General features: G+C 31.6%; 1 protein-coding gene across 2 annotated transcripts in view; it reads left to right on the forward strand.

The window, feature by feature from the left end:
* The window catches only part of LOC146532854 (uncharacterized), a 232,568-nt gene that overhangs the window by 36,333 nt on the left and 169,668 nt on the right, over nucleotides 1–26,567 (forward strand). For both annotated transcript variants that reach the window (XM_085196714.1, XM_085196715.1), the window contains one exon: nucleotides 14,833–15,023. In XM_085196714.1, coding sequence (XP_085052840.1) covers nucleotides 14,960–15,023 — 64 coding nt within the window. In that variant the 5' untranslated portion in view covers nucleotides 14,833–14,959. The remainder of the gene's footprint in view (nucleotides 1–14,832; nucleotides 15,024–26,567) is intronic.

Raw genomic sequence — 26,567 nt, forward strand, 5'->3', positions numbered from 1 at the left:
ACCGCCAGTCAATGTTATTTTTTATTGTTAATTGATATTACTTAGTATAGAATAGAGTGATCTATCACTAGGTTTTCTCCGTCTGCAAACAAAAATTGACAATATGGGAAATATAGTGTTATGGCCAACACAGTTAGTTTAGGATTTTCATTCGCTAAAGTTCTTACCACGAATTTTTAATAATGAAAAATAGAGGTACTCATAATAAGACAACAGCGAAAACCTCGAGAAGAGAGATTTTCTCCGCTCTTTGCCATATGACTGAAAACATTCCTGTATATCTGACAACCCTTTTTTAGTTTGAAACTTTCATGATACTAGCGATATTATCGAAGCTGTTTTGTTTCCTTATTTCGTCAGGGCTTATCGTGGGATGACCGAAGGGCCAGGTTAGTGTTAGTGTAACGGCCTTAAATGTACTGCGGGTTAAACGGGGTCCGATGTTCGAGTTCCTTCAAGATAGTGCTGATTTCGTTTGAACTGAAATGTTTTATACATGAATGAATAATGATATTATGCATTGCTTTTTGTTTTCTTTGTTATAGGTTTTTTTTAGTTAGTACAATAATATTTTTGCTTGTGGATATCGTCTCATTTGATTAAAATAGAAATTAAAAAATATATTTTTATTAATTTCTTAGTCTTAAAGGTATTTTCTTTCATATTTTACTATTTATGGGAATACTTGAAATTAGATAACCTTTAACGTCAGTTATTGAAAGAAATTAAAAAGATTTTTAATAAACTAAAATACAAATGGTAAATTAAGTTAAAGCTGGACTTATTTAAATTATATTTTTACAAGCAAAACAAAATCTCCATCTCTCATTTTACTAGGTATTTTATTAGATATTTTTATAACAATTAATTCGGCTCCCACTGAGTACAGTATTTATTGAATATTTTAAACTATATGTTTAAGATAAACAAATAGTTTAAAATAAACTAGCAATTATTAGCATTACCTATGTTTATTTTCTTCCCACATACGTATGTCCCGTTTATACAAAATATTGGTAAAGAAAACTTGTTTGAGAACTTCCGCTAAATTCCCGGAATATTACTTAAGAAACAAGTTGGTAGAAGGCCGACGTAGAAACTCTCTATGATTGATAATGATGAAAGGCAGAAATTAATGATTTCAGCGTATAGTTAATTGAATAATGAAAATTAAGATATTGCAAAGTTATAATTAAAAAATAACATTTACTTTGTTAATGGTGTAATTTTGGGACGTATCTTTTGGAGTTTATTACTCATGTAAGAAGAAATATAATGAGGGTTGGCTTTACTTTATTTTATCAATTTTAAAAATTAGAAAAATTAAGTAATGACCAATCGTTAATAAAATTTACTTAATTTTGTGCATTTTAAACAGGGGCTAAATTAATTTAAAGATTAATTTAGCCCCTGTTTAAGCAAATTTGAAATTAAAAATGCCCATTTTTGATTGCCTATTTTTGAAATAGAATATACTATTTAAAAGTATATTCGTACACAGATGCAACTTAAAAGACGTGTTTAAATAGAAAAGAAAACACACACTTATCTATCTATTTATACTATGGTAAAATGATAAATTTTAAAAATTTCCTTTTAATTTTCGTACACTATACTTTTATCGTATAATTTTCTGCATTGATTTCTTATTCATTTGCATAGTTTCGTAAGCACGTTCTATATAGCCATGCATACATATATTGTATTAAAAGTATATGCGGTCGTGGCTTACCTGTGCTTTAACAATCTTGGCTCTTGCCCAAGCCTTTAAAGCTCGACTTTCTTCTTTACATCACCACAAAGGTTGCTAATTCGAAAGATGAATACTGCAGTTTTAGAACATTTTATTTCGACGTCTCTAGTTCCTTTCAAAGTAAGACGTTTCTTTTATGGAAAACGTTTTACAAAATATAACATGGACTTCAAAATCTTTGCAATTTCGTTTTCTAACAGTTAGAAAGTACTGTATATGTTTTCACCTCCACGATTTTTTATTTATCTAATGGACCTACCAGAAGGTTTTTTAGAATCACTTTGTTCCTTATTTGAGGATGCTACTTTTAGTACTCTGGCAACATTACATTAGATATACATTACCTAATGTAATAAATAATCGTTAATAGAAAATTATATAATAAGATATGAGCCGTCGGCGGCGTTCAGTTCCGCTATTCAATACACAATGCTTAAAGAATTAAGTGGAAAGTGGGGAACGGGCAATCTAAACATGGAATGTAGTGTTTTAACACTGGGTTCCCAGATACCCTCTGCCTACCCTGCTACGTACGGGATACAACGTGAAGCTAAAAAAAAACCTATATGTTCTGTACATATGAACCTATTTAATCTAACGACAAACACTTGCCACTATTTCCGCCGTATAAATTAACTAACTGCCCTGTTTGTTCCTGAGCGGCACCAATAACTCCTAATTAGTTCTTTCTGGCGACAATTAGTCGCGTTTCCACTTTTATATATTGGTAACATAATTTTTCTACGGAATTTCCTCTTTCAGCTAATTAAAGATTTCACTTTGATAATTACAAGATAAAAGTAAAATATATTGGTAAAACAAAGAATGACGGAAAGGTTTTTTTATTGGCTGGTAAAAATGATTACTTTATCTTTAAAAATGTTTATATAAAAATATTAATTTACTATTTTTTTTAATATAGTTATTTGAAAAATCTGTTAGTTTTTTTGTCCTGGTAAAACGAAGTACGGCGTTGAGTTCTGCGACTCAACATATACTTTGAAATGTTTCGAAATTAATCTGAAAATGAGAAACAGTTGTACTTATTTCTTTGTCTACTCTTCTTTTTGGAGTTACAGCGTATAAATACATGCTAAAAAATAAGTATCCTTTATAGCATAGGCAATGTTAGAACTTTATCGTATTATTCATTTATTTAGAAGATGATACGTAAAAAAATAATTCAGCCATTTAAAAAGTTTTAAAGTAATTCTATACTTAACTATCATATTACTATTATAATATACCGCCAAGAACTTAATTTTTTTGTAAGAAGATAAGTAAGCAATGGTCTTAAAGACTTTAATAGATTTAATGTTTTCTCGTAAATCATTGGAATCTTAATAAAATGACTATGATAAAATGTTTTTAAGTCGAATTGGCGCCCGTTGGAATTTCACCTTACTTAAGAATTTGTCCATACTCTATTTTATATTAGAGGTTATAACAACTTAACCGACACCGACATTTAATAATTGGAAATAAATCATCACCTTCTATCTGCCTACTCTACTATATGCAGAATATCTTATCTATCCTTTTAAAGATAGAGTTATAAATATTTTGTCTTACTTAAAAAGCAGTTTCCCTGAAACAATAAAATAATGATCATTCGTTTTTCGTCATCCGTCATCCGTCATCCGTCATCCGTCATCTGTCACCCATCATCCGTCATCAGTCTTCATATCCATAATTTGCCACTAAAATGACCGAAAAGTAAAAAATGAAGTTTCTTATCAACCTCCTTTATAGACGTAGTGAACCATATTTGAATAAAATGCAATTTATTCAAATATGACTGGTTCACTACCTCTTTGGCCGTACCACAAGGGTTTTATCTCTAACAATCTATTATATAACTCAATTTGAATCGCTCCCATGCATATTGTGTAACAACAATTTTGATGGCGTATTTTCCTTTTGACGTAGATTAATGTTTCAAACGCCTAATCCTTCCTCGAAAGATGCTCCAGAGACTAATGAAAACCGCATCCGTCTAACGGAGAGATAAGCTCGAATAAATGCTGGTTGGGCCGCGTCGTTTTATTCATCAGATTTATGTATTATAATGCTATTTGTGAGTACAGTACACTTAATTAGTGAATATTATTATAGATTAATTTAATTAATTGCATATATGCAAATTTAGTTAATTATTAATTGGTGATTGTCGACTGTAAGGAATGTCGTAGGTTCAATTCACAAGTACTAATAACTGCTATAATTATAATTAGAGTCATTCTATCGTAAGATTTTCATAACTCATCACGTACAGTCGGTTAAATTAGACGATACTGTTAATTATCGAATGTGATTTATTTCTGGTTGTAGTTCGTACAAAGTATAAAATATAATCCATACCTATATTATAAATTCGAAAGTAACTCTGTCTGTCTGTCTGTCTGTCTGTCTGTCTGTCTGTCTGTCTTTTCCGCAATCAGGACCAAACCGCTAATTTAATTGTGATAAAATACTCATATAGAGATACTTGAGGGTCCCGGGATGAACATAGGATACTTTTTTTTCTCATATTTGTAATATTTTCGTTATATACCAATATAATAAAATAATTAATTTGACAAGGAATTTATTCCGCCATGTTAATAACAATCGTCGCTACGCGTTGCTAAGCAACAGCTTGCAAAGTTTGCTGTTTTAAGAAAACGTCACCCACAGTGAGTTTGCTTAATGCATACATGGCGCGCGCCGATATAGATTTATACAAATCTCTTTATACAAATCATTAACAAAAATTAGATGATTTCTATAATTTATATTCATCCTTATGAAAATAAATATAATAGTCACTTTTAGCATTTCATCTAGATGGAAATTATAATTTACTGTATAACATTCTAATAAATAATTAAGATGTGACTGATTCCAAATGACCTAGCCTTCGGGCGGCATAATATGAGTATGACCGACGCGAACGGGCGGATGACTTTGATGATTTTGTAAATTTTTATAGATTTTCGAATTGCTATTATTTTTTATGTAATTATTTGCTGCTTATAATTAATTTATCTCAGTTCGGTTATCTATACCGATGTTATACACTTAAAATATCGTAATTTTAATCATTTGAGATTTTATTTAATATTGTTCGCAAAAATTAATAATTATTTAATATAGAAAAATGTTTAGTACGCGCGCACAGCAAACTTTAGGTTTTTTTTTCTAATATTAAGAATTTCCTTTAGTTACTTTTACTTCTTTGGTTTGTTCATTTCGGTTACTCAGATATTTTTTCTAATAATAAATCTCCACTTATTATTATTTTTTAACTTATTTTAATGATAAATCATTAATTTATATTCGCTTATATTTTCGCGGGCGTAGCCGCGTCCGGGCCCACTAGTCTATATATATATAATAAAAGGACTTGTCCTCACTGACTGAGGTAAGACGCACGCACAGCCGTAACCGCTGTGCGTAGAAACGTGAAATTTGGACAGATATTTACTTTCGTAATCTGGACATCCACTAAGAAGGAATTATGAAAAATTTTAACCCTAAAGAGGTGACTTAGGGGTTGATAGATTGTATGGAAAAAAATTTAAATCGGCACCGAATTCTATAAAATTTGAAATTTAGATTTTTAAAAATATTTAATTGAACACGTGTTTCATCGTTTTCTAGAATTCTCTCACTAAAGGTGCAAATAAGGGGTTGAAAGTATGTATAGATTTTTTTTTAAATCGGCATCAATTTTTATAAAATTTGAAATTCAGATTCTTAAAAGTATTAAATTGAATACATGTTTCATGGTTTTCTAGAATTCTTCTTCTAAGGGTGCAAAAAAAGGGTTGAAAGTTTGTATGGAAAAATCTTTAAATCGCCACCGATTATTATAAAATTTGAAATTTAGACTCTTAAAAATATTTCATCGAATACATGTTTCATAGGTTATTAGAATTCACCCCTAAATACGCAAGCGAAGCTGCGCGCGTCCGCTAGTATGTTATAAGAAGATTAGGTTTTGAACGAAGTGTCACACTAGATTCCCTTACCCGGCCATGCGGTTGTATGTTAATGAATGAATAATTTAATAAAAAAAAAATATTGCGTAAAAATAAAAGTAATTCAGGCTTAAAATTTATAAATATACAATAAAGCTGTATTCCGAAAATGGGGAAACTTGATATAAATAATTTTAATAAAAGCTTCGGCTTAAGCCGTCGAACGCTTACTTAATCAAAGTAATGTTGATATAGATTTAAAATGCGCATACATTCAACCAGGACGCAAGTGAAAACATCGCTGCACATAATAGCAATATTTCAAGTCATTCTCTCCACTCCTGGTGGCCATTTTTCATGTTTCCAACGTTTTATCTGCGAAGTCGCCCGGCGCCGACTTAAGTGGACTTTTTGACTCTTGCCTCACGCTGTTTTAAATGTACTAGTTTGTGTTGAGTTTAATTTTCGCCAATTTTTGTGGGTTCTTTGTTGGTTTTTTGTTTTGAAAGTAGTCTAGTTTAGAGTTGTTAGTCTAATGGTATCTGTATAAAGTAAATATCTAAAGGAAAACAACGATGTTTGCAAATATCGATGTTTCTATTATTTAAGCTCACTGAAATGTCTGATAAGTTTCTTAAAATTATCAATATTTTGTATTGTTCTGTAACTTCTTCAATTGGCAATACTTTAACTAAGCCTTTTTTAGGTCTGGTAACATTTATATACATAGTGTAAGCTTAATGATAACTGGTTAAATTACACAAGGTTTTGTAATATTATTTTCGTAGCACCGAAGTGACGATGCAATGCTTCTAAAGCATCGTTAATTATGGATTATATGTATATAGGTAGGTACCTAGACTGCCTTTTAGTGGTAATTAGCTGTTTGACAATATAACTCAATTACTGTGAAATAATAGAATGATCTACATACGAGTACATAACATACATATACTCGTACATGTATTATTATTTATAATTATATTTTTCGTTAAATAAATCCAAACATAACTAATTATTATAAAATTAATAGACAACCATCCAGGTTAATTATATATAGATATACTCATCCAAACAGTGATTTATACATAGAAGTGTTGTATAAAATAGGACATGGTACCCAAACTGCGCCACATAATCTTCTCTATATTTTATTTTCAGCTTCGCACCATATCCCGCACACAGCAGGGTAGACAGAGAGAACCTAGTGTTAAGACACTCCGTTGCCTATTTTCCGCTGAATTCTGGAGGCCTTGTGTCAATACACTCTATAGTAAAGGAACTCAACGCAACGCTTTACCATGACACCAGAGCGAAGAAATGAAAATATTGAATATTTAATTTCCTCGAGTGAGAATCAAACCCACAACCTGTCGCCGCTGGCTTCTCTCTATATTATAGAGATTCAAAATTTTCAATAAACGACAAGCAAATATAATTTGCCAGCGATTAAGTGGGATTATCAGTGTTATATGTTTGGAATTACGTTGCAAACATTGAAATTCAATAACAGATGTCAATAAGTACCGGATGCCGGTTGGAAGTCATTTAATGTTAGCTAAATCTAATTATGAATTTGAAATTTACTTAAGAGGCATTATTGGTTAAGTTTGTGGATTGTCTACTATGCTTGATATGGGAATGAATATGTCATAGTTAAATTTAATTTATGAAGCCGCAAGCTCAAGTCGGCACGCAGTGTTTTGATTTAAGGCGGAGAGAGGAGTATCTGAGCACTAGGTCTCTGCCTACCTTGCTACGTGAAAACGTATAAAAATATTTTGCAGTTCTGTTAGTTTTACTTATTGACAAATTGATAATAGTTCTACTTTCTAGTTCTATGAATAATTCTTAAGCTTTTACACCATCGTGGTATACATGCACACTGAGGTTTTTGGGTATATTAAAAAGTGGATATATTTTATTTTGGTTTAAATTTAAGTTACGTCCAAAATATTTCAAAAAATATTTTAAGTAGAGATACAAAAGGACCTAGTAACAAGTTCTTTACTTTTCTTTTTTCTTTACTTTTAGCTCATTAAAAACATTGTAGATGTATACGTAGAACTTTTTTAAACAATTGGACCAACAATAACCACAGCGATTTTCTTTATGAGATTTGTAACTACTACCATCAAATAGTACTGGCACTGCCCAATTCATCTAAGATTGTATTTTATAATCAGAATAGAGAGTTATAAAGAAAAAAAATAAATAAAATGCATGTGTCGCTTAAATGGAAATAAAATTGGGCAACCGACCAATACTTATGCATCGGTGATTCCAATCCGACCCGGGGCACGAAGTTTATACAACGTCAGGAGTAAATTCGCGAATTTACGACGAAACAAATCAAAACTCGGTGCAAACAACGAACAAAAATCGCTATAAATCTTTCTAGCAATTTCAGATGAGATCTTGCGAAAGAACTACCTGTTATCGCATGTACAGTAGGTGGGTACGTGCTATTAGGAATTTGAACTAAATTGACAGTTCGGAAGATAGCCTGGACCAAGTCCAAGTGATAAATGTATTTTTTTTATATAAATTGTCTTTAAATATTTGGAAAGATATAAATTTTATTCATTCGAAATTTGTTTAAATTCCGGACTTAGGTTATATATATATCTGTTCATTTATGTGATAATATATCTGTTTATTTATACATTTTTCATCTTCATGTTTTTCCTGCACGGAAGAGTACACATTCCAGAGCAGGGTAATGATAACGATTTAACAAATAACTATTCCCCTGAATTTGGATCAAAAGCTTACAGTTTGGCGTTGATACGCCATGATGACTGTAGTCTATCTGCTCCAAATATGGGAAATCAAAATTCTGCATTCTGCATTAGTAGGTGAAAATAAGAAAATATAATGATTTGTCATTCAATTTCCTCTGCCTTTTTCGTTATAGCGAAAATTTTATGAAGAAAATAATTAACATTAATTTATTAAACTAAGCCTGCATTCTGCAGTGGTCTCAATGCAGTATATATTATTATCTATATGTATGTCATTGTCAATGGCACTGTCGACTCATGTCGAGAGATTAATTAAAAAAAACTTCATAACTTAAAGTCATTTATTATATTTATAATTTTTATGTTAGTAAATAAATATATTTTCATTTTTGAAGGTCAAGTTCTGTCATTTAATAAATCTTTGTATTTCTTTTTACTTTTAGATAGATAGGATCTATTAGGAGATCGAATTTCAGAATAAATTGTTTCTTCAGCTTGACTCTTGACGCTTTGACGTACATAGACGAAGGCAACCTAATGTTTGGCGGCATTGCGTGTCGGCGGAACTTAACGCCACCTTTGGCCGCGGTTCGAGCATCATTCCGCGAATGGTACTCGAACCCACAACCATCGCGATTATTATATGTCATTCCACTGCGCTACGACGGCCTCAATTATTTCATATATATTTTATTGTATACATAGATAAGCTTTGAATATAATTAGATATTGTTTGTATATGCTAGAATGTTTACTATCCAATTAGGTATATTATATATTGTCAATATACATCGTTCTTGAAATACGATGATGTGGGCCTATAATATTAACAATATAATTTGCTTTCTCCTAAAGGCATTATCAATCATAATATCTTGCTACTTAACTAGAGTAAATATATTCATATCTTTTAGTAATCAAATTATATATTTTTGTCGTTTTTGTGACGCAGCGGACTACTAGTTTTTGTTTGGTAAGAAAAATGCGGCGTTGTGTTCCGCTACTCAACATTCAGTATCTCCAATTCGATAGATAGGTAGGCGGTAGATTACTCGATAAAAAGCGTGAATCTAAAAAAACATTTATTCAAATTGAAATCATAATTTAAGTTAAAATTAAAAGTGGAATGATATATGAATTTTCAATCACATCTTAACAAGAAAAAATGCGCTATTAAATATGAATTTTCCTTTTTAAATATTCTCGCACAATTTTTATTTTTCATAGCAACGACACGAAAAACTCCACAAAAACCGTAATATGCGAAAAAATCGGGTTTATTAAGTTTGTATGCAGCAGATACTATCAATGACATCGCGTCGCATGCAGCTCGGTTACGTGGAAATTAACCGTCGCCCGATAAAGTTGAAATTTAAATGTTTAAAGTATATTCACAATGAGCCCGTACCTATTAATATTCAATATCTTTCATATATATATGATATAGTATGTCTGGTCGGTGTTATTTTCAATAAGATAATTCTTTTGTAATTATCTTTTAAAGTAAGCTTATTAATTTTCGAATAAAAGTCATTTGTTTCAGTAGGTAATTACTTAAGCTTCATTTGTGAGAGTATTGCGCGTTCAGTTGAATTTCGTCGGATTGTATAATATGAGTTAAAATTCCAGTATGAGTTATTGCATATTTATGTCTTGCTGTTAAATTGTGGTTGACAGCTATGTTCATTTCCTTGCTCTGGTAACAAGATAAAGTGTGTCGTTGAGTTCTATCCCTCAACACGTAATATCATTACTTACTTAGCTCTACGCTGTCCTCTAGCAGGGTAGACGGAGAGAACGGAGCCTCAAACGCTATGGTTTCTGCATACCTCTTTCGCCTCGTCCACCGTAATCTACCTCATTGTATGAATACCCTGTTGGTGGACCCTCATGATTATTCCTCCTCTACTGTAATAGTGTAAAAATATTAGCATAATCAACCGATTTCGATCAAACAATGCAGTTACAGACCTTTGACGATTGGTTTTTATATTATATGGTATTGGTTTATTGATGAAGTGACTCAGTAAAACTTATTTAAAGCATTCTGGTTCACTGATTGCAACATGGAGAATTATGGGCTGACCGTAATGGCGCAATTTACCTGTGTAAGTCTATATCAACGGAATGTAAAAAATTGGATATTTTATCTTCAATTGCGCCAAAATATTCTCAATATTTAACTTTAAGCAATTACGTTCTCAAATAAATTATTTTGATTCAAAAATTAATAACCTTACTTTAAAAGATAATATAAGACCAATTCAATTAACAATTCGTTTTCCTTTTCTTGAAAAAAAAAAAAACAATTATATCATTAAACCGAAATAATTATCTTCAACGTTGAATACGAGGGCTGATATTAAATTAAAATGTATTCGACGGTAGTAAGCAATCCATTAATAGGGGCCCGAGGGCACGATATGAAGTGAAGTGATTCAGGCGATTTCCTTTTGAAATATTGGTTTGATAATGTTTTTTATCGGGAATCATCTCGAACTTTTATTGGACAGATTAAGAGGCCTGGATGGAGTAAGAATGGCGCTCGAAGTTTGTTATCGATCACTTTGCAGCGGTATGCCTCAATTATTACGACCGTTTTGAACAGTTTTAATTGTAGTTCCATTTTGGAGTAAAAGTTTGTGGGATAGCTTTTGGGTATCTTGGATTTTAAATTACTGATCGGTTTTTGTGGTTAATAGCTTTTATTTTTAACGGCAAATGCGTGATTTTCATAATTTTTATTTATACTAAGTGTACTGGAAATATTTTTTACACATTTTTAACGTGTTTCTCCACACTTGGGAAAGTAAAATATTTTTTAGAAAACATAATAAAAAAAATACGTAGCGGGATACTGCTTAGTTCGTAAGGGTCCTTGGTCGGATTCCAATAAGTGCGGGCTACTTCCCGCCATGTTCAAATTTTTATGAAAAGTATTATACAGAAAATAATAATATCACACAGAAAATCAACATAACAAAATGTAAAATCCAATAAAATATTTTCAAAAGCATTACACTGGCGTTACAAAACGAATAACTTGGCTAAAAGCTAAGCATCACGTTTAAATATAAGTCATTATACCTTCGATCGCGCAATATCAGGAATATCGGTAACGTTTCATTCCACTTGACGGAGAATGTCGAAGTCGATCGACAATAAGCCGACTATATTGTGTCCTAACAATACCCACCAAGGGTAGAAATCCGGTATAAAATGATAATGCCCCGGGAAAGTTAATTAAAGAACTGCCTTAGAATCGTATAGGTTATATATAAATAGATTTTGTGTGGACAGGAACTTGTAAATGATTGCTGCTAAGAGATCCTTTGAAAGTGATTGATATTAGACGTTCTATTTTAGATCTTGTTAGGTTGAGTTTAATTATGTAAAGTGTTTTTTTTTTATTTTGAGCGATTAAATTATTTTGTCAATGGATTTCAGAAGTATCGTGAGATTATCGATCTTAGAGATTGTGTGTTAAGTGGTGAAACTGAACTTGCGTAGAAATCGAACGCACAACCATCTTGAGATGCTATTCCAATGCACTACGACGGTCTCGTTAACACTAGAAGTGCCGAAGATTGAGACCCCCCTTGAACCGCCGTCGTGACAAATTTGTCCCATTCTACTTATTATGTTGATTGTTGGTATAATACAAAAAAAATATTATTAAAATAATTCGTAAAATATGTAAACCATCTAAATAATCAATTATTATTCTTTAATAAACATAAAAGTACCAAAAAAACAAAACTCAAAGAAAGAATCAAATATTTCAAATACGTTCTAAGGTCGTGACAACTAACTGAATAACTGTTACAAAATTATAAGTTATTGAAATTAGTTAATATTATTATTAGGCCAAGTAATGCATTAATATATTCTTCATCAGTGATACATCACAGATGATTTATAACATTGCTTGGTAATGCCTCCAGAATTCAGCGGAACATGCCAGCGGAGTGCATAGCACTAGGTTCCCTGGTTCCCTATACCTACCCTACAATTGCCCACATTCGGTATCGAGTTTTTTTCTGAAATTCAAGCCTAGCTTCGTCATCCTTTCATCTGATACCTCACTTGAACTAGCGGCAAAATTTAGTATTGACACCAATTTTACCCCACTTTTCAGGCTATTATTTTTTAAGATTTATGCATAAATGTATAGTTTTCAGATTTTTTCTTGTACAAGTACTACATGTAGATGCTAACTGCCAAATTTCATAATTCTAAATTAACTGAAAGTACCTTATTAATTTGATTCCCTTTATAGTGTCGAAATACACGTTTTTTACTATATAAATGGTCATATCTTTTTTTAAGGGCGCTTTTTCAGGAAATCAAGGGAATGTAGATCGTCATATAGTTGATATTTATATACTCATGTCAATATCAACTCGATTTCTCCAAGCATTCCTGAGATAAAGGCACAGACAGACGGATGGACAAAAAAATGATCTTATAAGGGTTTTTTTTTTCCTTAAAAGCTACAGAACCCTAAAAACTTAGGCATTGACTGCTAAACTTACTATTTAATTTTTTTCCGCCCCCGCATCGCCCTTTCACCTCCACCTCGTCCCCGAGGCATTAAAATATGTCAAATTATACCGTCAAATAATAAAATAATAATGGCGGGACAAAAATGACCCAGCGGCAGTTCTAGGTAAACCTAATTTTTTTTCAAAAAGTATGACTGCTATAAAATTATTTATATTTTTAATTAAATAAAGGTGTAAAATTGGTAATAGTCAAAAAGTTTCATCAACATAAATTAACAAATAAAAAAGTTATATACAATCAAACTTGCGTTTGGGACAAAAATGGGACGGGGGCGCTTCTAGTGTTAAGAAATTAAAAATAAAACTTTGGTTATTCTCCATAAAAACAAATGCTACAACAATGTCAATATATCTATATATATAAAATCGAAAGGTCACTCACTCATCACGAAATCTCAGAAACTACATGTGCTAGGAATCTCAAATTTTGCATAGGAGTTACTTATAGGACGTAGGTGCTCGCTAAGAGGGGAATTTGTAATATTAGACTAATAAGGGGTTGTTTTTGGGGATGAAAGTTTGTATGAAACTTCGTTACTACAAATGCTAGGAGTCTCAAATTTTGCATGGACGTCACTTATAGGACGTAGGTACTCATGGAGACAGAAATTAATAATAACGTAGTTCACGCAGGCGAAGCCGCGGGCGGGCCGCTATAAAATATAAAATTGTAATTTATTTTATATAAAGATTATTTATTCTGATATTCCTTTACATCGCTTGTCCGAGCACAATGTCGTCGGCCATCAATCATTTCCGCTGTGGCGCGTCAACATACAGCGCTATAAATTTCGGCGAAAAACTCCCTTTTTTTACGAGATCAGATTTTGTACAGTTAAATAATGTTTTTAGGAACTCCCCCATTTGTCTGTATCTTGTATATTACAGTAAGAAGCAACGATCATAACAAGGCTTGTTTTAAAAGGTTTTTGTATTTTGTTTACTAAAACTTAAGGTTTAATGATCATATGAAAAACTAAATACATTTTTTTCATATAAGGTCCAAAAAATTGGACAGTGATAACACTATTATCTGTCACAATATGTAACTTTCAGTTATATTGCATTTTTGGTACTCGAGACCTTCGTGGTTTTTTGTAGTGCCTTCATCAATTTAAAAATATATTTGTATGGATATTTAATAGTAATAAATAAAAAAGAAAAAAAAAAAGTAGGTGAAGAGAGTGTTAACCCAACAAATGAACTTTGCACTCAAGTAAAAGCACTTTTTTTCACAAAAATCATTTTGGTTAATGTCCCCGTAGAAAATTCTGTGATATCCTCTTAGTGCTCTTCTATAGTTTCTAGCCTACATAAATACCGAATTTCTACATCCTATGTCCAGTCGACTTTGCGTTGTCTATAAGTCACTTAGTAACGGAAGAGTTTTATATATATTTGTAGGTTATATATAAGATTCGAGAAGAATTATGAGAACAGAAGTAGCTTTTCTAATACTAACAATATAAACCACAATATGGTTAAGACATTTCCATTTCCCATTTTCCACCGAATTCTGGAGACATTGCTTGTTGAGTGGTGGAACCCAACACCGCTCTCCCTCCCTCCTCATTTCCAGAGCGATCAAATGAAAATAGTAAATAATTCATTTATTTGCGCGGGAATTGAACTCTCTTACCTCTGCGCCTCGATCGATCTCTGGCCTGGTATATGTTTATGGCTTTCAATATTCAATGAAAATATATTACGTAAACGTCAATTTAATTTCATATAACATATATATTTTTTATAAATAAATGCAAAGGTCGCTCTTTATGCCACACTAAAAATTGGTTTCTTTGTTACAGGTGACAACAAAAGGAACCCAAATCAACGATGACGTGTTTAAAATGGATCGCCTAAATATATATATATGTAAATAAATATGTAGAGAATTTAGTGTATGAGATAGATTGTGGGGATAAAGTTATAAATATGGGCACTGTCGTGTGTGTTTTGAGAAGAGTGGTCGGGATTTTTCTGCTTTCTTGGATTGCTGGTGAGTTAACTTGAATTATTTTTAGCAATTTTTGTTATGTTATGTCGTCTAGGGTAATCGTTAAGAGTTTTGAATTTTAGCTTCTTTTTTAAAAATAATAATAAATAATATTTTATTTAGTTTCCTAATTGATGACTTGAAAAACTATATTAATCAATATTACAAAAAAACATATTGTTTTATATGTAAATTTTATGGAATTTCATGTGTACAACAATTATGATACTTATCTTTTTCTAATTTTAATTATTACCTTTAAGTAACATCGGAGGGAACCTAGTATCTTAACACTAGGTTCCCTCTGATGTGAGGAACGGAGTGTCTTAACACTCCGTTCCTCACTTTCTGCCGAAACATATATTTATATAGCATATAGCATAACATTATAATAATTAAAATAAAAAGAGATATATTCGTAGAAAAGAGATAAGCAATGGCATAGGATTTGAATCGATTTCTTTTCGAGCAGCTATCACTGTAAGGCAAAATCATTCCAGCGATCCCATTTAAAATGTTTCATGTCTGATAAAGTAATTACAGTAAGTCAGGGTTAAACTCGCGCCTTTGTTTTCAAAGGAAATACGGCATGAGCCATCCGAATCTCATTTTGTTCTAATGAAAAGAATATCAAGTTTAGGTACCAGCAAGCATACTTCATTTTTAATTAGCATTCGTCCAACTTTTATAATGTATGTGAATTGGAATTTTTGTTTTGTAAATTTTATACTGTTTTTAAATTTAATATACTCGTACTGGTTTTAACGAAAATTACTGTTTAGAGTTTTAGTCAAAGAAGATTAAAGTAAAATAAAATACAACAATTATGTGTTGAGTGGCGGAACTCAACGCCGCGCTTTGCCTCGACACCAGAGCGAAGAAATGAAAATATAAATTTAAATAAATATTTTCTAACCCCTTGAGTGGGGATCGAACCCATAACCAGTTAAAAAACATAGTGGTGTCTATATTTCACCAATACCAATTTTAGTATAAAAATTTAACGTTATTTTAATTAATAATATTGTTGTTCAAGTGTTGTAACCGCAACATTTGTTTATACTTCCGGCGCTAGTATTGTAAATCAGTGTACACTCGAAGGAAGCATCCGGTGTCATTAGTATAACGAGCAATCAATAAACCTACTTTTATTCTCACAATTATTTTTTATTACCCGACTGCGACGAAGCACAAAAGGAGGGTCATGTGCACGTATGTATATGTATGTGTGTCCGTTCTTTTGTTCCCTTGTTACTAGTGAACTGATTTTGATAAATGATATATCGTTGAATTTGTCTAAGTGGCATGAGTGTCACTGGATATATTAATTTTGTTTATACAGTCGAGTTTTTTATTTTGTTTATAATTCTTAATCTCGTCAGCTATGTACTGAATCGCGAACACTGTTAAGATGTTTTAAGCTTCTTATCCAGATCATGTCAATGTCACACAGATAATCCTTATAAGCAAAAAAATAAAATTAAATAAACATGTATTTATATAGATTTTTGTAATAATTACATTGAAATCAGGTTGCAGGCGTTTATTTTCAGTTTCTTCGTTCTGATAGAAGAACGAAACAAAACTAAATGTCTTGACACTAGTTAGTCCACTTTGTCTAACCTGCGTACTAGGGCATAAAACATGTGAAGCAGAAATAAAAAAAGACGAAAATAACTTACCCAAGCGCTTACCCGTACATATTTCTTAATTGTACATAAGTTGTGTATTTCTGATATATTTTTATTATTAACAGAGTAATATTCTTTCATCAATATAGTTTATAAAATATGAAGTATTGTATTTCATAAATTTAAAATAATATACCACGAATGAATTTCATAAGGAACAAAAATAAATTAAGGTGGAAATAAAATATTGTAACGTTATATTTATTTTTTATATTATTGTATCTTCTGCGGGAACGATTTTTTCAATTATTTGTTTAATACTTCTGTTATCTTACTTTAACAGAACACAACAGAACACAGCTTAACGCTTTATTCCTAGCCGGGTAGTCAGAGAGAACGGAGCGCCAAACACTACGGTCTATACGTTCGTCTCGTCCACTGTCATCAACCTCTTCATAAATGCCCTCATGCTTTTTATCTTTGATACTGTGTTTTCGAAGGTCAACCGAGGTCTTCCCGTACCTCATGTTGCCAACGTTTGAAATAATAATTAAATTGTACTACAGACGATTATTTCCACCATCTTAATTTTATTATTATTAAAATCGGTTAAGCTAAATTAAAATATAATTGACGAATAATAAATAAAATTAGCTCCATAAAATATAGCCTGCATGAAATTTAGATGATAAAGGTAACAAACTCTCGGATCGTAAACGTCTTCGTTAAAAGTCTGAGATAACTAGATTCTTTTGTATACAGTTGTATAAGCCACCGAGTATTTAAATAATAAATACTTCAACCATAAATATATCTGTAAGAAAATCTACATTTAAAAATAGCTTAAGCACGTCGCACTCTTACCTTGGCTTAACGATCCCAGCAGCTATCGCATTATAATCAAGGAAAAGAGAAACTCTTCAATTTACCATAAATTAACTGGTTTCTTAATCCGGGAACTAAAAGGCTTTTAGTTGATTAACTTTTCAGTGGAAACTGGAACAAATCCAAGGCATAAATCATGAACACAATCAGATTAGAGTTGATGTCTGATTAAATGGTTGTGATGTGACGAGCTGGGGGCTAACTTTAAAGAAATTAATAAAGCTAAGTGAGTTTTAAAGTTTTGACCCCAAAATCTGTAATTAACTTTTACACTTTGCGAAACTTAATCAATGACATTAATTAAAATTGAATGAATTAGATAAATCAAATATAAAATAAGGGTAGAGAGCTCTAAGGTTGGGTCAAAAAAATGCCAATATTCTATTGCCAAGCATGTAAGGATATAGAAATTTTAATTTTAATTTGCCCAATGATTTAGGAATTATAAAAATAAGTGTAATAAAATATTTTATCTCTTATCTGATGTATATGAAAATTATTAAATAAAACATTTTTATAATAAAATAGTATTAAAATGAACAATATTCTTTGTAAATCTTTAAAACGATTGTTTCCAATGAAATCTCGAAGTAAATCAATTGAAAAGAACGAAATGGCCTGAGTGATATAAACAAGCCAGCAGGTACCAGCTATAAACTGGTCTATCCGTATCCGTATCCGGTTTGGAACCACCCTCCAGTATGCAGGTGCTATCTCAATCTGTCGAGGTGCTCAATATCGAATTGCTTTCCAATGTTCCGTATGCACGAGTCTGGAACAAGTGTCTATAGGAGTTTCAAGAAACCCAATTTATACAAGTATATTTTATTGTATATTTCGTTTGTATGGTGTGTAAATATAACGGCCGTCGTGGTCCAGTGGGTCTGCGTCGGACTGTTAACATAGTAGTGGATTCGATGTTTACTCGAGGAAATCAATGTTCTAAATTCAATAATTTACAGTTTTAGTGAACGTATTATTACAGTATACAACATCAACATTCAGAAGATAAAAATCTGGGAATTTAGTGTTGAGACACTCTGTTATTCATTAAGATAAAGACAAAAGATAGATTAAATTAACAAAATAAGTATAACACACACTACCATACGTTTGATAATATTAACACTGTTGTATTTATAAAATGACATACACGTTGCTATGGCAACGTATCCTATAGTATTAAAGAAGAGGATAGAAGCTTAATTCATCTCATCTCTCTCTCTCTCTCAATCAAAGATGGCAGCAATAATAAAACTACAATATAGAATATGAATGGCCGAAAGAATAAGGCTTATATGTTAATCAAACACAAAGCAGCGAAACGAAATTACCCCAGCTCGCATAAGTTTGGAGAAAAAAGAGATATCATTCACGAATGTCCAATGAGATTATACTTTTGCGGCGTCTGCAAATCCAATAATTCGTTATATTGAAGAAACTTTCTTACAAAGTTGCCGTCTCGAAATGATTTTCTTTGACCCCGCTTTGCCCATTATTAGTATTACTCGCCAATATTTGGCCACGAGACTTGTAGTTGACGGTTTTTGCATACATTTTTAATAGTAATTTAGGGATTGTAATAGTTACTAATATGCTAATATGCTTGACTTTATATTGTGGATGAAAAATGTATACTTTACCAGCAAAATAAATATTCATTCATTGAATAATATAATCTACTTAACAATATAAATTTCGACACAAAAAAGCCCAAATAAATTATCCTAACTACAATTGGGCATTTTTAAATATTTCAACTGAAATACAACCTATGACCTCCGTACTTTTATTTCTTTTATATACATATATTAATACGCCACGACATTTCACCAGTTACTTTCAATAAATCGAATTAAAACTACTTAATAAGCAATTCGAGTACTTTTCAAGAATCCATAGAAGTTCTTTGATATTTTAATACTTCAATAACTTAAGTTTTAAATATTGTAATATGTATTATAGTTTATATAATACTAGATTTTACCTACGGCTTCACCCACTTCACCAAATAGAATTATTCTAGTGCCCTCTGACCGTAAGACCGTGGGTAACCCACCCATCAAAACGAATAAGTAGCCTAAAGCTTTTCTTATTAAAAGAATGGACACAAACAAATTCTTCAGATATTTTCTTTCCACACTTAGGAATACATATCCCAATATCAAAAGTTTTCTAAAAAGTATTAAACTATTCAGATTTCAAATATTATTAAAGTATACGCATTTAATTGTAATAAATGTACGCGTATTGTTTTACAAAATAGCCTATTAGCTCATTAAATTGTTACGCAATTTAACAATGGAAGTCTAAATTGGTGATTTAGCTGTTAAATAATTACAATTTTCAGTTTGCGTTGCTATAATATTTAGTCTCCTGATGTTGTGTGGTTACGTAAGCAGAAATATATTTTAGAGGAAGTGTTTTCGGTTTTTAAAAAGGTACCTTTATTGTCCTTAAATATAAAATTTCTATAAATAGTTTATTTACGCTAAAAAACGCTACGGTTGTGAAGTTAAAATTAATATTAACTATTCAGGTCTATGGTCCCTTAAAGTACAGAAAAAATATCAAACATATCAGTCAAAGAGGGAGAGGAAACCTGGGAAGTTAGTGTTAAGACACTCCGTTCTCATTAAGACATACGCTTATATAACTGGCCTCATTTCATCTACAATATGATAAGAGAAAAACAAAAACAATACATTCTCAAGTAAACATATACCCATTAGTACACTTTTAAATTGTGTCACGTAATTATCGTAGCCCGTCACTAATGTCATTTGTGTGTGTATGCTACGAAACGCTAATTACACGTAGCGGTGCTACGCTTTTTATGTTGCCGTAGCAGAGGTGTAATTAATGTTAAAACTTTATACCATGTTCACATTTAATTTTAAAACTTTATAATTGCACATTTATTTTAGTTATATTGAAATTAATAAATTGAATTGAAATTTATATGACAGTGTTGTTATTATAATTAATTAATTAAATTGTTAATTGAAGTCAGACAGCGTCCTCTACCTAACACGTTCTGCGGGAAAGCTACGAGTACTCAAAAATTAGATTACGTTGTGGCAAATGGGAACCATGATAAATATTAGTCGTAGATTTATATGTCGTTATTTATATTTTTACTCTATATTTATACTTTTTAATCATAAAATACGATGATGACATTGATTAAGAATAAAGAGTATATTTTTTTTACGTTTTACCCAGCATTTACTAGAGTAGAGTTCCCTACTTTCCGCCGAAAGTTCGTGACGGTCCTCAACGCCGCACTTTATCTTGATACAAGAGCGAGAAAATAAAAATATTAAGTAATTAATTCACCTGAATGAAACGTAATCCACAACCCTATCGTTAACATGCTGTGTGACTTCCTGTAAAATAAATATTTACAGTATAGGACAGTTTCTACAGTATACATTACTGTAATCTGCAAACTCACATATATACATACATATAGCAACAGCACAATATACATAATATTTCCCACTGCACCATAGATTACGTCGATTAGAAACATAAAACTTGAATGTACTGAGAAATAATTACAAGACATGGCTAATTAGCGTAATGATACGATGCCACATAATTATAATGGATTTACTATGTTAAAACAATGTTCTAGAGTTGGTATTTTTAATATTATTATTATTTTATTTTTTTAAGTTTTACTTTTTCTAAAGTGTGACTAATACTACGGTTGTGGGTTCTATCCACACTCGAGGGTATGAATTGTTATTTATTAATATTTTAATTTCTTCGCTCTAACACCAAGGCTAAAGAACTGCGTTGAGTTTCGCCTCTCAACACGAAATGCCAAGAAAAATGCGGCGAAAACAGTGTCTTAACACTACGTTCCCTCTGAATTGCCTTGCTACCTTGCTGTATGCGAGATAGAGCGTAAAGTTCTTTAATTTAAAATTATATAAAGTTTTGAGTAAGTAATATTGTGTTCAAACTAAGCAATATTGAAGTAACTAACATTTTCTTGTTGTGCCAATTAAAACTTACGAGTAATTGATGAATTTGTAGCTAAGTTTTAAGATACATGAATTTCTAATGTTATTTTAAATGATTATTTCATATTTATACTGTGAAATTGTATTTATATTTCTGCTATTATTTTAAATATGTATATTTATTGTATTGTCACGCACCCTCTGGCCTATTACGAGATCAGAGTCAATCTAAAAATAAATAACTCCGTTCTACATTTTCTATATGTGTAAGTCGTAAATATTTTCTGTAATTTGCCCAATCACTAAGCGAAGAATAAATAATCTATTTTTTGATCCATACTAAGTGGCGGCTAAATATTATAAAAATATACTTCAATTTGAATTCCAACCTGCAATTCTCACTCGAACGTCCAATGTCAACAAAACTGTGTCATAAGTATCACATAACAAACAATATATAACAATCGTTGTTAAGAAACGAATCCACGGCCTTCGTTCCATTACTTATGCCAAATATTCAAACATTACTAGAAACATCCCTTCAATATACTCGTAGACTATTAAATGACGTTGATAGCAAATCTTGTGATCTCTATAGCAATGTTGTAATAAATTCTGGCTGAATTGCTTCCGAGTCCACTACCATTGAAATATTGTCATATACCTTGCTATCTAATTTTCTATTCGAATGTTGCACTAAAAAGTGTCGTTTGTATTTTAATAGGGGCTATTTTATTTTATTAGTTGTAATTTCTGAATAAAATAAGATAGGGAATTAGGGTGAATTTTTTGTAATTCCTTTTGTTATTATCATCATTATCCCATTGGTGATAAGTTACTGAAATGATCTACGAAAGTTGAAATTTTATAAATAAAAAGAGAAAAAAGAATCTAAATATCTAAATGCATTATTAATTATCGATTATTTAATATAAAGCTTATATATATAATTGACCAATTGTTAGTTTTATAATAGACTAGCGACCCCCTTGCGGCTTCGCCCGCTTTTACTACTGGATTATTCATATAATGTATGTTTGCAAAGCACTTAAGATAATGTGAAAATTAATTAAACCCTAATGCAACCCGCATTTTCGTAGTTCCAATAAGGATTTTCCAATTGTTTTACACAGCAAGGATTTTTTAGTAGGTACCGTAATTTGAAATCTGTGCTACTAATCTTTTCAAGTACTTATTAAAATATATTTAAATGACTATTTTTAGATAGTTAAATGACTATTTTTAAACGGACGAAATTATAAACAAAAGCCTTCCTACTAATAACTACTACAAAAAATGTGAAACCAAATATATCGCGCTGAAATAATACATTCAACTCCAATTATCCAATACGTGCAAACGCATCTAAATCTTCGTTGCTATAAGGGCAGGTGGGTTTTTATTCGAGCTTGTGGTTAATGCTGAAGAGGGTATTCTGTCCCTGATGAAAAGCAAGCACTACGTGGCTGCCTGTGAGGAAAATTAAATAGAAGGCATCGGCCGGGAATCGAACCCGGGCCGCCCGCGTGGCAAGCGAGCATTCTACCACTGAACCACCGATGGCGAGTGGCGAGCCGTTTCGCAGCAAGGATTTTTTGATATTATAACAACTTCTAAAGTACTTATTAAAATGAAAAACGGTAAAAGACAGTTTTGATCTACATTAAATGGCCAACTTAACTAATGTACTTATTTATATGCTGAGAGTAAGGGATAAGTGAAACTTGAGTAACATACAGCCGATGTGTCAATGGCGGGATGTGTCAACAATTAAATGCGTTTTTCTGTAAAACTATTTGCAATTTCGAAATATTGTAAAAAGCAAATTTTATCTTCGTTTAACGTAGAAAATTAATAAAGTATTTTAAAATAAGGATAAGGATTAATACCATTATGGAAAAATATCCATCACAATAAAAAATATATTGAAATTATTATTTTTAGACAGAAAAATGATCACTACACGTTATTCTTAAAAGATACGAATATGCTCTCGCGGACTTTTTTGTAGATCTTATTAAGAGGAACAATACTCCAGTACATTATTTTCATGTAGTACTTACCATTAAAGCAGCGCATGCGCGAAAGTGTCTGAACGGGTAGGACTTTATACATATTTATCGTATTTATGTTAATTTACATAAGAATGTACAAATACTAAACTATATATAAACCTTCCCTGAGAAATACTCGACCTAATGGTGAAAACCGCATAAAAATCCGTTGGGTGGTTTAGAAGAAGAAGAGTTAGAAAGTTCAGACAGACACGAAAAGCGACTTTGTTTTATAAGATATAGGATAGGATAGGATATTAAAAAATATATTTTATATTTTTAAAAAGAACATCGCTATACTGTTAGAGAAATTGAAGTGATCGATCATTCTGTTCCATATTCACATACTTTAGAACTCAAGGCTAGATCTTATATGTATCTATATTAAAATATTAATGTTATAATGCTAAAGAAAAATATGACTAAGCTGAAATTAATTGGTTAGAAAGAACTACTGGTTCAAATTCGAAATAAAAAATATATTTTTGTGCTGGATAGTCCATTCATCCAGATTCTAGACGTTGTAAGCCACTGCCTCTGTGGTCAGAGTTACATGTGACATCCACGCATGCGAAGCCGCAGGTAAACGCTAGTCATATGTACTTCTTTAACCTATGACGTGTACAACCTTACATAGGTAACTACCTTATCTAACTGACATAAATAACTGCGAGTCCCACATTAATGCGTGTCCAGAAGGCATGAACAATTCATTTTATTACACTAAATATTGCTATGTATCACACGGACGGGATGACGAATGGGATAGAATAACAAATGTACTGCATTCCACTGTACTACTGCTGTTTTAACAATAAACTCGTTTAAGATTTATTGACCACGTTTATTTTGTGAACTAAAATAGTTCGGAATTGGATTTCGATTCATTGAGGATTGATTTGAAATTAATGATCCCCCTTTCTGTTGTTCTGTTGTTGTAGGGAGGATGTTTATTGTGTTTTAGTTTAGTGGTTAGGTTAGATAGACATAGAGTTCTATTTGGGTTCAATTTTTTTTTTAATTCTGCCTTTAGCGTTAAAAATACTTTAAAAAGTTAAAAATGGATAAAGTTCTAAGATATTGTATTTCAATCTACGTAAAATATGATTAAAAAAATATGAAATATGTGTAATATTGAATATGAACATTCAATGCTTTTATTGGAATTTATCCAACAGTTTTTGCATAAATTTTGTTTTATAAAAAAAGATAATTCAATTTGTATTAGTTATTGTGGCATATTGGGACCAGGTCTGACTGTAAAAGCTATGAATGTAAATACGATCGTCACTCGAGGGAATTAATTATTTTCTTGGTAGTTGCAGAAAGCTACAGATAAAAGGACGAAGGAATATTGGAATTACAGAAGTGAACTCTTCACTTTCTTTAACACACGCATCGCGTGTTTGTGTGGTATTGCTCTGATAAAAGAATTTGCGTAGTTGAGTTCCACAACGTCCCAAATCCATAGAGAATGTAAAGGACAGAGGGATGGAGGATAGGTTCCCTCTGCTTACCAGTGAAGTAAAAAATTATCATAAATATATGTATAGGCAGGTAGTATTATAGTGCTATAAGGTTTTAGATTACTTGGCAGAGTTTACACAACGTGAAATGTTTACGATTCGAAGAAACATTCGCACTCAATCTGTGATTGACATCACGTGATTGAAGTTAGGCGTTTTCCATTTCAACTGCTCGTCAGAAACAATGAAAGGCACGCACATTTTGAACTAATTTGGGAGAAAAAGATTTGTTATGAACGATTTTAGAGTTTTTTTTATAATATACTTTTAATAATAATTATGATTAAATGATTATGAAAGAAACGTTCTAGTTGTAAGCATATTATAATTAATTTCAGAAAATCCAGCTGTAATAATTGATATTTTCGTAGAAACTAGGAATATTAAGGTATTATGTTCTAGAATATCTGAAAAATACTATGATTACTAGAAAATACTTAAAATCTTGGACATAGAATTTAATAAAGAAATTCTTAGATAACTCAATATAGTAGTCAAGTATTCTACTTGACTCCAGCTTGGCACATCTGCGAAAAATCTTACACAATATTATCACTATACTAAATAATACACCCTCACAAAGGAGTCGACCTTTGTCCTTTATACATACATTATTAGGAAGATAGAAGAGACCCGAAAAATATCTTTTGTGTGTTTGTGTGCCGTATGTACTAGTATAGGGGGTAATGGTTATTTTGCGAGTTATTCGTCTGTCAGCCCTCGACGGTATATGAGCGCCGAGTCGTCAAATACCTCGCATTGTCTGGTTACAGCCCGACCGTGGACTGAAAAAAACTAGATGTACCGTATTGATTTAAGAAATTTTGTTTGATTAAAAAGAAAAAAATTAGATTGGCAGAGACAATCTAGTGGTAAGACACTCCGTCCGTCCAATTATACCGCCACTAATTTGCCATTCTCTCTCAATAGTTGTTGTTCTCGACTGTTAATCCTAATAAATTATTGGGCTTATTTATTTTCTTTTTAGTTTTATGCAGTCGAGGTTTTTATTTTTTATTATTGAATCCAAAATTTTTACGGGACTACAACGGGGCTTCAATCAATTATTTTCTAAATACAATTTCTGATTGTTGGTCCAGTGGGAATGGGATCACGTCGACCAATAGCAAAATGTAAACGGAACGCACGCTGTGTTGTGATCACGGAGCCGCCATTTTTAATAAACTCTTCAACTACGAACGCACGATGTTGTCCCGACCAAGCCATTGCTCACACTAAAACTGCATGTCATGGCGCGTCTAATGACACCATCCCCACCCTTCTACTCCTTCCCTTCTTCGTGCAACGTCCTTCCAAAACCGGAAAGTTCAATATGACTCACCCTGTATTTTCCAATACAATCCATTTATTTGTCAAATAAACAATACCGGCCGCAAGCGTAAATATAAAATAAAAGTTTCAATAATATCCAGAAATTCTAACTCTGACTTCGCGTACGTGCTTATTATCCTGTTGA

The sequence above is a fragment of the Heliconius melpomene genome, chromosome 13 (genome assembly GCF_056956725.1).
Source record: "Heliconius melpomene rosina isolate 202511_hmr_F chromosome 13, ASM5695672v1, whole genome shotgun sequence".
Lineage (NCBI taxonomy): Eukaryota > Metazoa > Arthropoda > Insecta > Lepidoptera > Nymphalidae > Heliconius > Heliconius melpomene.